The sequence below is a fragment of the Volvox carteri genome (assembly GCF_000143455.1).
Source record: "Volvox carteri f. nagariensis unplaced genomic scaffold VOLCAscaffold_1, whole genome shotgun sequence".
In the NCBI taxonomy this organism is placed as follows: domain Eukaryota; kingdom Viridiplantae; phylum Chlorophyta; class Chlorophyceae; order Chlamydomonadales; family Volvocaceae; genus Volvox; species Volvox carteri.
In genome coordinates, this window is record NW_003307545.1 from 5,723,591 (window position 1) to 5,736,903 (window position 13,313).

At 53.1% G+C, this 13,313-nt stretch overlaps 2 protein-coding genes across 2 annotated transcripts; one reads left to right on the forward strand and one right to left on the reverse strand.

Annotated features, from left to right (window-relative positions):
- Window positions 1–4,414: 4,414 nt before the first annotated feature.
- VOLCADRAFT_55492 (uncharacterized protein) lies at window positions 4,415–4,801 on the reverse strand (the record flags this gene model as incomplete). Its single annotated transcript, XM_002946276.1, has 1 exon — window positions 4,415–4,801. The coding sequence occupies one exon, from the start codon at window positions 4,799–4,801 to the stop codon at window positions 4,415–4,417; it is 387 nt and encodes a 128-aa protein (XP_002946322.1).
- A 4,157-nt stretch (window positions 4,802–8,958) lies between these two features.
- On the forward strand, window positions 8,959–9,975 carry VOLCADRAFT_102917 (uncharacterized protein; the record flags this gene model as incomplete). The annotated part of the gene is made up of 3 exons (XM_002945915.1): window positions 8,959–9,128; window positions 9,346–9,470; window positions 9,564–9,975. 3 exons carry the CDS (start codon window positions 8,959–8,961, stop codon window positions 9,701–9,703), a joined length of 435 nt encoding a protein of 144 aa, XP_002945961.1. The 3' UTR covers window positions 9,704–9,975.
- Window positions 9,976–13,313: the final 3,338 nt, after the last annotated feature.

The following is a 13,313-nucleotide window of genomic DNA, read 5'->3' on the forward strand; positions in this document are numbered from 1 at the left end:
AGGTGAGGTGAGAGGTGAGGTGTGAGGTGAGGTGAGGTGAGGTGAGGTGAGGTGAGGTGAGGTGAGGTGAGGTGAGGTGAGGTGAGATGAGGTGAGGTGAGGTGATGTGATGTGATGTGATGTGGCTGTGCGCTCGCGGCCATACCCAATGAGTGTTGCTAGTTATCCCTGCCTAGCTGCAAAACCCTAGTATGTATGTAGGTAGGTAGGTATGTCCCCTCCCCATATACCACTGGTCATCTAGCCGTACTGTCATCTCGTTCGGTTAGGCAGGGGATGAGCGCTGCAGAAGATGCATCTTTGGGGAGCCGTAAGTTCGGCTCTGCTGTTCCGCCTCTCATGCGCATTTGCTGCGTTTTTTCGCCTCCTGTTTTCCTCTTCCTGGTAAAGGTTACCCGTGCTCTTCACCACATGCGCACCACTCTGCTGGACAAGCTGCCCCTTCCTGGAGCGCTCAGAGCGCGACTGGGGCCCGAGTACAACCCGTTGGTGGTCAATCCCGAGGTGGGCAGGCGGGCAGGCAGGCGGGCAGGCGGGCAGGTTGTCGCAGGCGGACCTCAGACGACCAGTTGGTTACAGGATAGGTGGCTGGGGACATGGATAGGGGTGGGAGCCCCGAGAGAACCAGTGTTTTTAAAAGTGGTTACTAGTGACCAAGTGGTTACTGAGAAAATAATCCCCTTTCAGAAGGTGGTCACTAGGAAATGTTTCGAGTCACCTGCCAGTATTATATAGAACCAGGTGGTGGTCGCCAGGAAATTGGGGGCCACAGACCCCCCCGGTAGTAGTGACAACCTAGAAATGATTCTGACGCTTAAATGGGAGCAGTGATGCTTCAGCGAGCTCGGCTCGGGAACGCGTTGCCGTACATAGCGTCAAAGTTGATAAAAGCTTGCTCAGACGGCTTGTTTAGTATAATCTCTTCAAGTGAAGTCGGATCTTCGGATGCATGGTTCTAGTGGGCCTCCTGTTCAGCATACTCACTGGGGAAAACATTCTGTAAGGCGGTTACCTACAGGAGGGAAACTCCAGTCTCCCACAGTAACCACTTGGTCACTAAAACATTACCACGGGGAAAAACGTTAAAAAACGCTGGAGAGGACTGGGTGGCTGGGACAGCTTTTCTGTATGTGCGCTTTGCCCATATTGCTCCCCATATACTGCAGTGTGCTGGTAAATGACCAGCAGCAGTGTGACCGGATATTGGGGTCGGGATAGGGGTGTTGCGTTATTGAGCGACATGACCGCATCCAGTGCAACTAGGCGTGTAGGGTTCCCGTCCTCATCCACCCGCCTCACCCCACCCCACCCCAGGACTAACCAATGATATGTAGGCGCCAGTCTATGGGTGTGCCGGTCTGTCTGTCTGTCTGTCTGTCTGTCTGTCTGTCTGTCTGTCTGTCTGTCTGTCTGTCTGTCTGTCTGTCTGTCTGTCTGTCTGTCTGTCTGTCTGTCTGTCTGTCTGTCTGTCTGTCTGTCTGTCTGTCTGTCTGTCTGTCTGTCTGTCTGTCTGTCTGTCTGTCTGTCTGTCTGTCTGTCTGTCTGTCTGTCTGTCTGTCTGTCTGTCTGTCTGCAGGAAATGGACGTCTCCCCCGAGTTCATCAGCGCCACCCCTCCACGGGCGCCTCCGGGCCACCCGGGCAGCTACTACCCACTGGGCGGCAGTTACTCACCACTGGCAGCGCCGGCTAGCTCGCTAGGAGGACCAGCCTCGGGGACCAGCACAACGGCTTGGCTGCCAGCGCCTCCAACACCTTCACCAGTCAGCAGGGGCCAGGCAGCAGCAGCAGCTGCAGCAGCAGCCGCAGAAGCAGCAGAAGCAGCAGCAGCTCGGGGGCCGGGTTCCGTCTAGTGACGGTGTTTCGTCTAGTGAGGGCCGCCGCCACTGCGCGTATCTCTCGATGACTGTTTCATTATCGCAGTAGCAGAGCAGCCTGGCAGATGACTGCGTGCAGAGGCTTATGGGCGTATTGTTGGAGATGTAGCTACAGCTCAGAATGCGGAATTTTGTTGCGTGCGTCCTCATTGTCCTGAGGGGGAGGAGCACCCCACCCCAGGGGCCCACCTCGCCCACCTACCAGCATTGATGATGATGCTGTTTGTGCATCCTGTGTCCGACGGTATGCACGGTATCGGGCCCGTTAGATGCCCGGTAATGGATTGATCCCATGCATGCTTCACGGCCGTTGCCCTTACATAGAGAAGTAGACAGGCGGTTGTGTGTGTCCGGTCATATGCATGTCCGGTCTTGTTAGTTGGATTTCCAGTAGTTGGTCGGCCAGCTGAATGAGGCTGTGCCATGGGGTAGCTCGCGTCATTGCACCATTGCTTGTTTGTGTTCCTTCCTGCCCTCTGGATTCTGGACTCTGCCCTCTGGATTCTGGACTCTGCCCTCTGGATTTTGGACTCTGCCCTCTGGATTCTGGATCTTCTCTCCTTCCTGCCCTCTGGATCCTGGACTCTGCCTTCACAGATGCCCGAACTGGATGTAGTGATGTGTCATCGCAAATTGGAAGCTGCGTGCACCCTTGTGCACTACCTACCTACCTACCTACCTACCTACCTACCTACCTACCTACCTACCTACCTACCTACCTACCTACCTACCTACCTACCTACCTACCTACACCTATTGGCGACACACGGCCCGCGACAGGGTCTTTACCCATAATTAGGAACCTGTGGATGGATGTGTTCTAGATGTGTTGGGGTTAACACGGGGTAAACACGGGGCAATCCTAAAATGTTGACAACAACAGGGTGTGTGCATGTAGGCATGTATGCATGTATGTATGTAACTTCCGGCGGTGTTCGGTGTAGCTGGTAGAGGGGCATGAGAGGTCACTGGGAAGCTTATTGGCGTTTGTGGGCGGCATTGATGACTTGGTCCGCAACTGTTGGCCGGATCACTTGACATCCCTCCTCAGCACTTCATGTCCCCTTCATATTGATGTCAATCCGTTTGTATGTAATTGAGACACATCAGTAAGATGTCCCGAAGATAAATCCCCTTCATGTCGCAATAGAGGTACAGCAATTTACCCGAACTACAGTTCATGCCGCCATGGCACCCCGAGATGCTGTCTGCAGTACCACCCCCATGGTTCCCCCTCGGAGGGGAAGTAACCAGATTAGCATAGGGGTGGCTTCTAGGAGGACAGGCTGGGGTTTAAGCTGCTGGCCGCTAGGAGGAAAAGTAGATCTTGTGGGGGATCACGAGTGAGAAGAGGATATGCAAGTCTTGCGAGCTCTAAGCCGTAGACGACGACAAGTCGGGTGTCGGCTTCCTCGAAGCCGGAAAAATGGCGGGGGCCCCCTGCATCCGTACAGGCCGGTAGCTAGGGTAGTGTCGACGTGGTGGGAGCTGTGCTTGTTGCAGCAGTGCTGATGCTGTGGCAGCAGTGCTGATGCTGTGGCAGCAGTGCTAATGCTGTGGCAGCAGTGCTGATGCTGTGGCAGCAGTGCTGATGCTGTGGCAGCAGTGCTGATGCTGTGGCAGCAGTGCTGATGCTGTGGCAGCTATGCTTGTCAGAGCGCGGGTGGCAGGAAGCCGGGACTCATAACCTATTGAAGAGACGGTGTCTTTCTGGAACCTAGCAGACACGGCTAAGAGTCATTGGCCATTACACGCAGTCTGGAGGTCCGCGACCTGCCACTGACAGCCCCTTGCTTGAGTGGCAAAGATGGATGTGTTCTAGAACTAACAGCACCTCATAAGCCGCGGCACACTGCCATTCCAAAGTAATTGTACAAACGAACAGCAAGCGTACTTCATAGAGAAATGAAAACAAATTTGTCGGCCTGCTGAGGGCAAGTCGGGCGGGCAAATGGTAACACAAGCTGGGTGTTCGAGTTATCATACGCCATAATCTCAGAATTGAATTATGAGATACGCGGCACCTTTTGAGATTAAATTTAGCCCGAGAAGCGTTGATGTGACTTTGGCCTCGGTCAATGGAGGCAGCCAAACTTGTTTGTGCTCATACGATTTCATTATATGAATGTTTTTACAGGCTGGTATAGCTTCACCAGTGGCCCCCTTCCCCGAGGCTGTTCCCTGCTCTCCCCTGTGAGAGGGGCACCCTAATCCATTCAACCCATCCAACTTCAGAATATATTCGTTGGGTTCAGCAACTCACCACAAGCATCCAACCAAATCTAGCGGATTAACGGCGCCTCAACATAGTTCCTGATCAGTTCGCAAGATGATGTAATCACGTCCTATACCGTCCACAAGATGGGGGGCCACCTCCCATTTCATCACACCACACACACCCGAGGAGTCAGCAGGCGAATGTGAACCCTGACACTCCGGGAGCGGAAGTCAGGCCTCAACCTTGCCAGCCACATAGTTTTTGTTGGCTACAGGCAAGATACCTTGCAATAAAGAATTCTACAGTAGCAATAGCGCATTTCAGCTGGGCCACACGGCCACACGGCCACATGGCCACACGGCCACACGGCCACACCGCCACACGTCCACACGTCCACACGTCCACACGGCCACACCGCCACACGGCCACACGGCCACACCGCCACACGGCCACATGGCCACACCACCACACCGCCACACGGCCACACGGCCACACGGCCACACCGCCACACGGCCACATCGCCACACCGCCACACTGCCACACGGCCACACGGCCACATGGCCACACGGCCACATGGCCACACGGCCACACCGCCACACCGCCACACGGCCACACGGCCACACGGCCACATGGCCACACGGCCACACGGCCACATGGCCACACGGCCACACGGCCACACAGTCACACGGCCACACACACGGCCACATGGCCACACAGCCACACAGCCACACGGCCACACACTTACAAACAACTGCCTTGTTCAAGACATGTGATGAAAGTCGTAACATGTACGAAACTTAAGTCGAATTGTTAACGAATTAACAGTTATTGTTAACAGTAATAGTTGAAATATTTTAAGGGTATGTACAGCTGCAACTGCTAACAAAGCACGTAATGATGAACCACAAGAGGTAGGGGCAAACAATTCCCCATAATCTATCCCCACACATTGCTCAAACCCCTTCACAACCAAACGCGCCTTAAAACGCTCCACACTGCCATCATCATTGAACTGGACCTTGTATACCCAATGACACGGCAACAAACGAGTACCGGGAGGTGGCTTCTTCAGCTCCCAAGTACACTTAGCCATCTGGGTGGCGATCTCCTCGTCCATCGTGCACCGCCAGTCATCGGGATGTGGACTCGAAATGGCTTCCGCAAGCGAATTAGGTTCTGGTATACCACCAGAAAAAGCAGCATTAACGCGACCAGTAGCAGTGCGACCAGGCTCGTTTCACCACCACTCGCCAGGGCGTTTACGCTCTCTAACTGGGTACCTAGTTCCCACCATTTCCACATCAGGCTGATTAATTCCTTGCCCGTTCGCACTGCTGGAAGGTCCAGCCCCAGCCGGCGCCCCCTCACCACCCAAATGCGGCGATCCCTCGCCGACGGTGCTACCTGGTATCCCTTCGCCAGCCCTAGGCAGCGATCCCTCACCAGGCAAGTTAGTGTGAACGTCCTCCTCCTCATCGGCATCAGACTCGTAATCGGAGTCCCCGGCATAACGCCGCCGGCCGACAACAAAGCAAACATTAGAAACTACGGCAATAATGCCGTCCTCGTACAGCACACGGTACTGTCCTCCGTTCCTGTATCCGACAAGTATTCCACGCCTGCTCACCGGATCGAACTTGTCGCGTTTGACGTCAGGTACGTGGACGTAGGTGACGCACCCAAAACTCGAAGATGACTGACGTTAGGACGGACGTTGAAGAAAGCTTCATACGGCGTGACAGTTGACCCAGCAGTTGGCGACACATTCCTGAGATAATTGGCTGTTGCAAACGCTTCCGCCTATAATGACTTAGGTAGTCCGGACTCGACAAGCATAGCCCTGGTTTTGTCTAGGAGAGTGCGATTCAAACGTTCAGCTGTTCCGTTCTGCTCAGGGGTGTAGCCTACCATAGTTCCATGAACCCCTGGACGCGAAATAGCCCTTCGTGCGAGCATTAATGAACTCCCCGCCACGATCCGTACGCACCTCCTTAACCTGCCTGCCAGAAGCGCGCTCCAGTTCCGCTAACATTACCACCATCTTCTGGTAGACCTCCTCCTTGGTCGCTGTAAACGCAACAGCTGAAAGACCAGTATGGTCGTCAAGCAGAGTTGTCATGTAACGTGAACCGCTAGGCAAAGGTTCAGGCATAGGTCCACATACATCCTATTGAAGAATTGGCGACGGTGACGGCTAACGCTGATTGTTATCTCGGAAGAATTGCCGGTGGCGAAGATATTTAGCACGATAAAATGTTACAAGTTATGTAAAGAGCATTATTAGCGTTCGGCAGGACTTGAGGAGATTCCTTTGAGGAATACCGATCGTTGTGAGATAAACAAATAAGCGCAGTCACCGCCCTTAATACCGGCGCTAGCGGAAAACTCGTACATTCCGCGATCTAACTGCACGTACATTCCGCGATCTCACTGCGCCGTCCAGACGGTGCCCAAATGTCTATGACTTAGCTACCGGATATGCATCGGTAGCCCATACGGTTCTGGGGTAAGTCTTCCCCATTAGTTAGGCGCAGACCCGGGGTCGACAACCACACGAGTTGGGAGAGGACCGTTTCCTCAACACGCCCCCTCGGGCCGTATCCCAACGAGTACCAAGTTCAAGTACACTTCACACAAGGCTCATCGCATCTCGGCAACGTTTGAACTTCACCGCCTAGAGCCTTCATGAGCACATCCGCAACCATCCACTCCGTAGGGCAGTATTCCAACTGCACCTCACCGCTATTCACCCTCTCACGCACTATGTGATGCTGTACGTCGATGTGCTTCGACCGAGCAGACGTAATCGGGTTATTTCCTAAGCTAAGCGCCCCCTGGGAATCTATTTGAATCTTGATAGCGCTCTCAGGTAAACCCAAATCAACCATCAGCTTGCGAAGCCACAAAGCCTCGCGAACAGCTGCCGCTGTCGCTTGATACTCGGCCTCCACCGACGAAGCCGCCACAGTACGTTGAAGTTGGCTGCTTCAGCTAATCGCAGCCCCATTAAGAGTAAACACGTAACCGGATGTAGAACGCCGCGTAACTGGGTCTCCTGCCCAGTCAGAATCGCTATACCCGGACATCTCAATGTCACCAACACCCCAACACCCCCAAAACGCAATCCTAGTTCGCGAGTACCCGCCAGGTAACGCAGAACGCCAATTGCTAAGTTCATAGCACTCTTCGTGGGTGCGGCCATATGCCGGGACAAAACGCTCAATGCATACGAAATGTCAGGCCTCGTGTTCGTCGCTAGGTAATTCAATTCCCCCACCAAAGCCCTATACTCCGTGGGATTGTCCAGCAGCTTTTCTCCGTCCCCTGTAGGAGTGTACCTAAAGCCCGGAGGCAAAGGGGTAGACCTCGGTTTGGCGTCAACCAACTTATGACGCTCCAATAGCTGCGCAATATACCTATGTTGCGACAACACTATCTCACCCGACTTCTCCCTCCTAATTTCCATGCCCAAAAACACCTTCGCCTCTCCAAGGTCGCGCACCTTGAAGACCTTCGCAATTGCAGCTTTAATTGCCCGGACCATTTCCGGGTCTTCCGACGCAACAATGGTATCATCTACGTGCACCACAGCAATAACAACCCCACGCTCGTCAGTCTTAACAAACATCGCCGGATCAGACTTGGTAGGATAAAGCCCCAGCTTGGCGAACTCTGCTGATAGCTTCTCATACCAGCAACGGGGTGCCTGCTTCAAACCGTAAATCGACTTCTGCAGCTTGCACGCAAGCGACCGGTCACTGGATGCATACCCAGGCGGTTGCTCCATCCACAATTCCTCCTTCAGCTCACCATTCAGAAAGAGCTGGTGCACCGTCATGTTCCGCGCTGCGGCAACTGCTACGTCTGTATTTTTTTCGGTCGTCTATATCCTGAAGACCCGTCTATTAGACGAGTCATCTACAATAGTTCGTCTAAAGTCGAGTCGTCTATGCATGTCGTCTATAGTCGATTCATCTATTGTAGACGAAGGATAGACGATGGGTAGACGGTGAGAGGAGTTCAATATGCTGGAGAGTGTCTGCTTGGGTTAAACCATGCCGCTGAGCTGATGTCTGTTCTGCATCAATGTTGGCAAGGTTCTGGCAGGCTAACACTGCCTGGCATGTAACGATTATCGCCATACTTACAAAACCCCAGCACATGCTGTGGGGACCAGGCAGTGCCCAGCCTCTCCCACTTCCTTACCACAAAACTGTAGCAGTTTGAGATAATTGGGCAGACTTCAGTGAAGCCCATCCCTCATCGACAAGCCCACAACAAAGGCTCGTCATGGTCCTTTATAACTGCAATGTCTGGCAACTTCCCAGCACAGGCCGGCTGGTTTTGAAAACTCTCACCAGCACAGGCTGTGATGAACAGCCATTCCAACTCCACCACCCTTGCCATGTATGCATGGATGCGTGGTGTAACACCACCCATAACCCGCAAGTCAATGCAAGATCATTAGCTGACAATAAAAGCTGTTGTTTAATATCCTTCTGCTTCCTGCCGAGTTGCACAAATCTGACCACAGCATTGCTGACATCCATTTTGGTGCCACGACATCAGCATATGCAGTTGGATATGCTACGAAATTCTATGATAGCTTATGAGCAACCGCAGAGCTTTTATCATTTTTGTCGGTGGTCTTGAGCAGCTGTGTTGTACTCGCGTCCCTTACGAGGGACGCGAGTACGGCAGATTGAAATTGAAGAAGATTCGTCTATCAGGGAAGGTTGTCAGCATTGCCCATCAGGCCTCGGTTTATCTGCTTAATTTAAAATTATGGACTCCACTTTTATTTTGAACCTTCTCGATGAAAATTGGTCGGCTTTTGAAGAGCAGGCAGTGTTTATCACGAAAAATGGTATTGCTTTTGATGCTGAGGTGCTCTTTACAGGTGCTCTTGCTGCTCAGTGTCGCATGTGGCGAGTATGATGCCGACCTGGTGTATGTGCGGTGGTTTGATGCCTCCGGTGACGGATGGAATCGTTCCCTGAACTTGCGGCCCCTCGTCTGGTTTAGGTACGTATGGTGGGTGTATCTTATTTTCTTTCTCCCTTCTTGGTTAAGCATGGGTCAAAAGCTTTCTTGCATTCATGCCCAACATTTTGCAGAGCACATGAATGAAGCATGAGGGGCGGGGGCGAAAAGTACTCACAAATGCAGGGTGTTGTCACTGACTATCACTATCACTGACAGCCCCACAAACACTAATCCCACATTTGCACCCACTCGTGACCCTTGACAGGCGGAGTGGCCAGCCAGCCGCATCATTCGGCTGCATACCGCTGGAGACAGTGCTGCAGCGGGTTTGCATTGTCCATGTGCCCCCAAAGGGCAAGGGGGCACAGGCACCCAGTGCCAGTGGGAAGGGTGGGAAGTCATGCAGGGTTGCGACTGGCAACAGCACAGCTGCCGAGCTGAACCCTAAGTTTGTCTTGAATGACCTGGTGGGGTTGCCCCCAGATGACCTGATTCCTGTTGTGAGTGAGGAGGTGATGGATGAGGTGAGGGCACGGAAGGATTTGCAGCCCTCGGCGGCTTGGGAAGAGCTTACCAGGGTCCTTATGGAAAAGGAAAAGGAGAAGCACTCATGGTTTAAGTAGTACTCAGTACTTGCGATGCTGGGATGGGTGGAGCCTGGAAGCGCATGCCTTGTGTATGCCTAAAGGAGACATGGATTTAGATACTGTGGATATTGATGTCGTTGATGACAACCAAGGTTGAGGTTTCATCAGCCAAGGTTGATGACAACCACTGGTTTGCTAGTGTCAATGGCAATGACAAACCTGGACCCGGAACCTGAATAACATGGTGGGTGAAGCCCTGGTGGAAGCTCATAGAGGAAACGATTTGAGATTGTAACACATGAATAAGGAACGATGCCCGCCATCTACTGCCGTCTAAAAGATAATAGCCTATACCCGACTGTCTATAGACAGTGTCTATATCCGACTTGTCTATAGATAACCGTCTATATCCGCTTCGTCTATAGACGTAATCTATAGACGACCTGTCTATAGACGACTGGGTATAGACGGTCGTCTATGGGTCGTCTATTAGACGGTCGTCTATATCGTCTAAAAAACTCTTCTATAGACGAGCCGTCTAAAACTCAAAACAGTTCGTCTATAGTCACGTGGAAAAATTACAGACGTAATAGAGCACGTAAAGATGAACCACGAGAGGTTGGGGCAAACAACTCCCGATAATCAATCCCTCGCGTTGTTCGAGGCAGGTTACGTTTGTAGCTTACAACAGTAAGCATCTGAGGGATCCTGGCCGAATATGGGAATGGAGGACAGTATCGTGTTATGTATGAGGACGGCATCATCTCCGTGGTCTCCAATGTCCTCTTTGATGAGCCTAGTGACGGTCAGCGGCATAATGCCAGGGATTCCGTTGATGGGTCCGATGCCGACGAGGGTTGCCCACTAGTTTGCCTGGTGAGCGGTCGCTGCCTAGGGCTGGCGAATGGACACAAGACAATACCGTGAGCGAGGGATCGCCGCATTTGGGTGGCGAGGGGGCGCTGGCTGGGGTTGAACTTTCCAGCAGTGCTCGTGTGCCTGGTAATACACCCTCATGTGAAAATGCTGGGGGCTCGGTAATCAGATAGGGAATGCAAACGTCCTGGCGAGTGGTGACGGAGTGTACCTGGTCGTAGTGCTACAGGCCGAGTCATTGCTGCAGTATCTGCTGGGATTCAGAGCCTAACGTTTATGCCGAAGCCATCTCAGGCCCACATGCAGACGACGTGAGTGCCGTAAAAAACGTTTGTATCCAGTCGACCCAACTGGACAGCGTGGATTGCAGCAGACGATCAATTGCTGCAACTACAAACAGACGGGCCGTATAGCTCGGAGTTGCATAGAGCCGCAGCCTAACGTGCAGGGAAGAAAGGGAGGTGGTCTTGGCGACCACACGTGGCAGGTGGGGTAGCATGCCTCAACAGACAGGCGGTGGCGGCAGTGCAGTGATGCCGTGCATATTTTTGCTGCAAGATACGAACCACTATAAGTTGTCTGACTCCGAAGCGGCTAGTATTGGTGTACCTGAGTCAGGGCCTTTGCCAGCGGCAAGCCAGCGCAGGAGTTCAGAAGTAGAGGGCAGGGAGCATGAGGATATATTATTGCCCTCGGAGTGGTGGTGTGGTGATACAGGATAGGAGGTCGCATTTAACGTGGCTGTCACTGATCCGAACCCTGCTGCGCTTTTGCTGAGTAAGCCATTTGAGGTGCAAATGCAAACGAGAGGCGCAGAGTGTGTTGGGCGGTCCTATCCCAACGTAGATAGGTGGTAGTTACGCGATGGATCTGCCGTGATAGGCGATGCCTCGGACGTGCCTCGACCTTGCCTCGGCCGTGCCTCGACCTTGCCTCGGCCGTGCCTCGACCTTGCCTCGGCTGTGCCTCGGCCGTGCCTCGGGTATCTCGGCCGCGTATCTCTGACGTGTCCTCAGGTCCAGGGATGGTGGACGACTGTACGATACTTCCGTTGGTATCGGTACATAAGACCAGAGTGGTGCATGTCTTTCTATCTCATCTTCGGATGGATCGGTATTCCTTCATAGGAATCTCCTAAAGTCTTCTTGCCGTTCACCACTAACCCACAGACTGTAACCCTTATATCGCGACCAGTCGCCTTGCCTTCATATTCTTAACAGGTTATGAGCCCTGGCTCACGCTAGTAGCTTACATAGCTAGCGTGAAGAAGGCATAGGACGCCTGCAAGCAATTACAGTCGGACTTGTTTGGGAGTAGGACACGTTATCAGCGATTCTGAGCGGGACAACTTACAGTGTCGAGCACTCTTTTGCATGGCTAGTTGCAAAGATGTACGAGAAGTACGACACCTTGGAGAAGCGCAGGTATTTTCGGGCATGGAATTAGAGGAAGAAGCCGGGCGAATTGTTGTTGTCGCAATATTGAGCAGCTATTGGAACGTCACCAGAAGGTGGACACCAAGCCACGATCTACCCTTTGCCTCCGGGTTTTAGGTGCACACCTACGGGGGATAGAGGTGAGCTGCTGGGTAATCCCACGGAGGGCTTTGGTGGCCCATGGGAGAGTTGAACTACCTAGCGACGAACACACGGCCTGACATTCCTTATGCATGGAGTGTTTTGTCCCGGCATATGGCCACACCTACGAAGACTGCCATGAACTTGGCAACCGGTGTTTTGCGTTACCTGGCGGGTACTCGCGAACTAGGATTGCGTTTTGGGGGTGTTGGCGGTGTTGCAATGTCCGGGTACAGTGATTCGGACTGGGCAGGAGACCCACCCAGTTACGTGGCATTCTACATCTGGCTACATATTCACTCTTAATGGGGCTGCGATTAGCTGGAGCAGCCAACTTCAACGTACTGTGGCGGCTTCGTCGGTGGAGGCCGAGTACCAAGCTACAGCGGCGGCTGTTCGTGAAGCTTTGTGGCTTCGCTAGCTGATGGTCGATTTGGGCTTGCCTGAGAGCGCGGTGAATATCAAGATAGACTCCCAGGGGGCGCATAGCTTGGGAAATAATCCGATTACGTCTGCTCGGTCGAAACACATCGACGTGCAGCACCACATAGTGCGTGATAGGGTGAATAGCAGGGAGGTGCAGTTGGAGTACTGCCCTACAGAGTGGATGGTAGCGGATGCACTCACGAAGGCACTGGGAGAAGTGAAGTTCAAACGGTGCAGAGAAGCTATGGGTGTTGTGTGAAGTGCCCATTGGCGGAGCAAATGTGCTACTGCGAGTTGGGATATGTCCCGAGGGGGCGTGTTGAAGGGGCGGTCCTATCCCAACGTAGATAGGTGGTAGTTACGCGATGGATCCGCCGTGATAGGCGATGCCTCGGACGTGCCTCGACCTTGCCTCGGCCGTGCCTCGACCTTGCCTCGGCTGTGCCTCGGCCGTGCCTCGGGTGTCTCGGCCGCGTATCTCTGACGTGTCCTCAGGTCCAGGGATGGTGGACGACTGTACGATACTTCCGTTGGTATCGGTACATAAGACCAGAGTGGTGCATGTCTTTCTATCTCATCTTCGGATGGATCGGTATTCCTTCATAGGAATCTCCTAAAGTCTTCTTGCCGTTCACCACTAACCCACAGACTGTAACCCTTATATCGCGACCAGTCGCCTTGCCTTCATATTCTTAACAGGTTATGAGCCCTGGCTCACGCTAGTAGCTTACATAGCTAGCGTGAAGAAGGCATAGGACGCCTGCAAG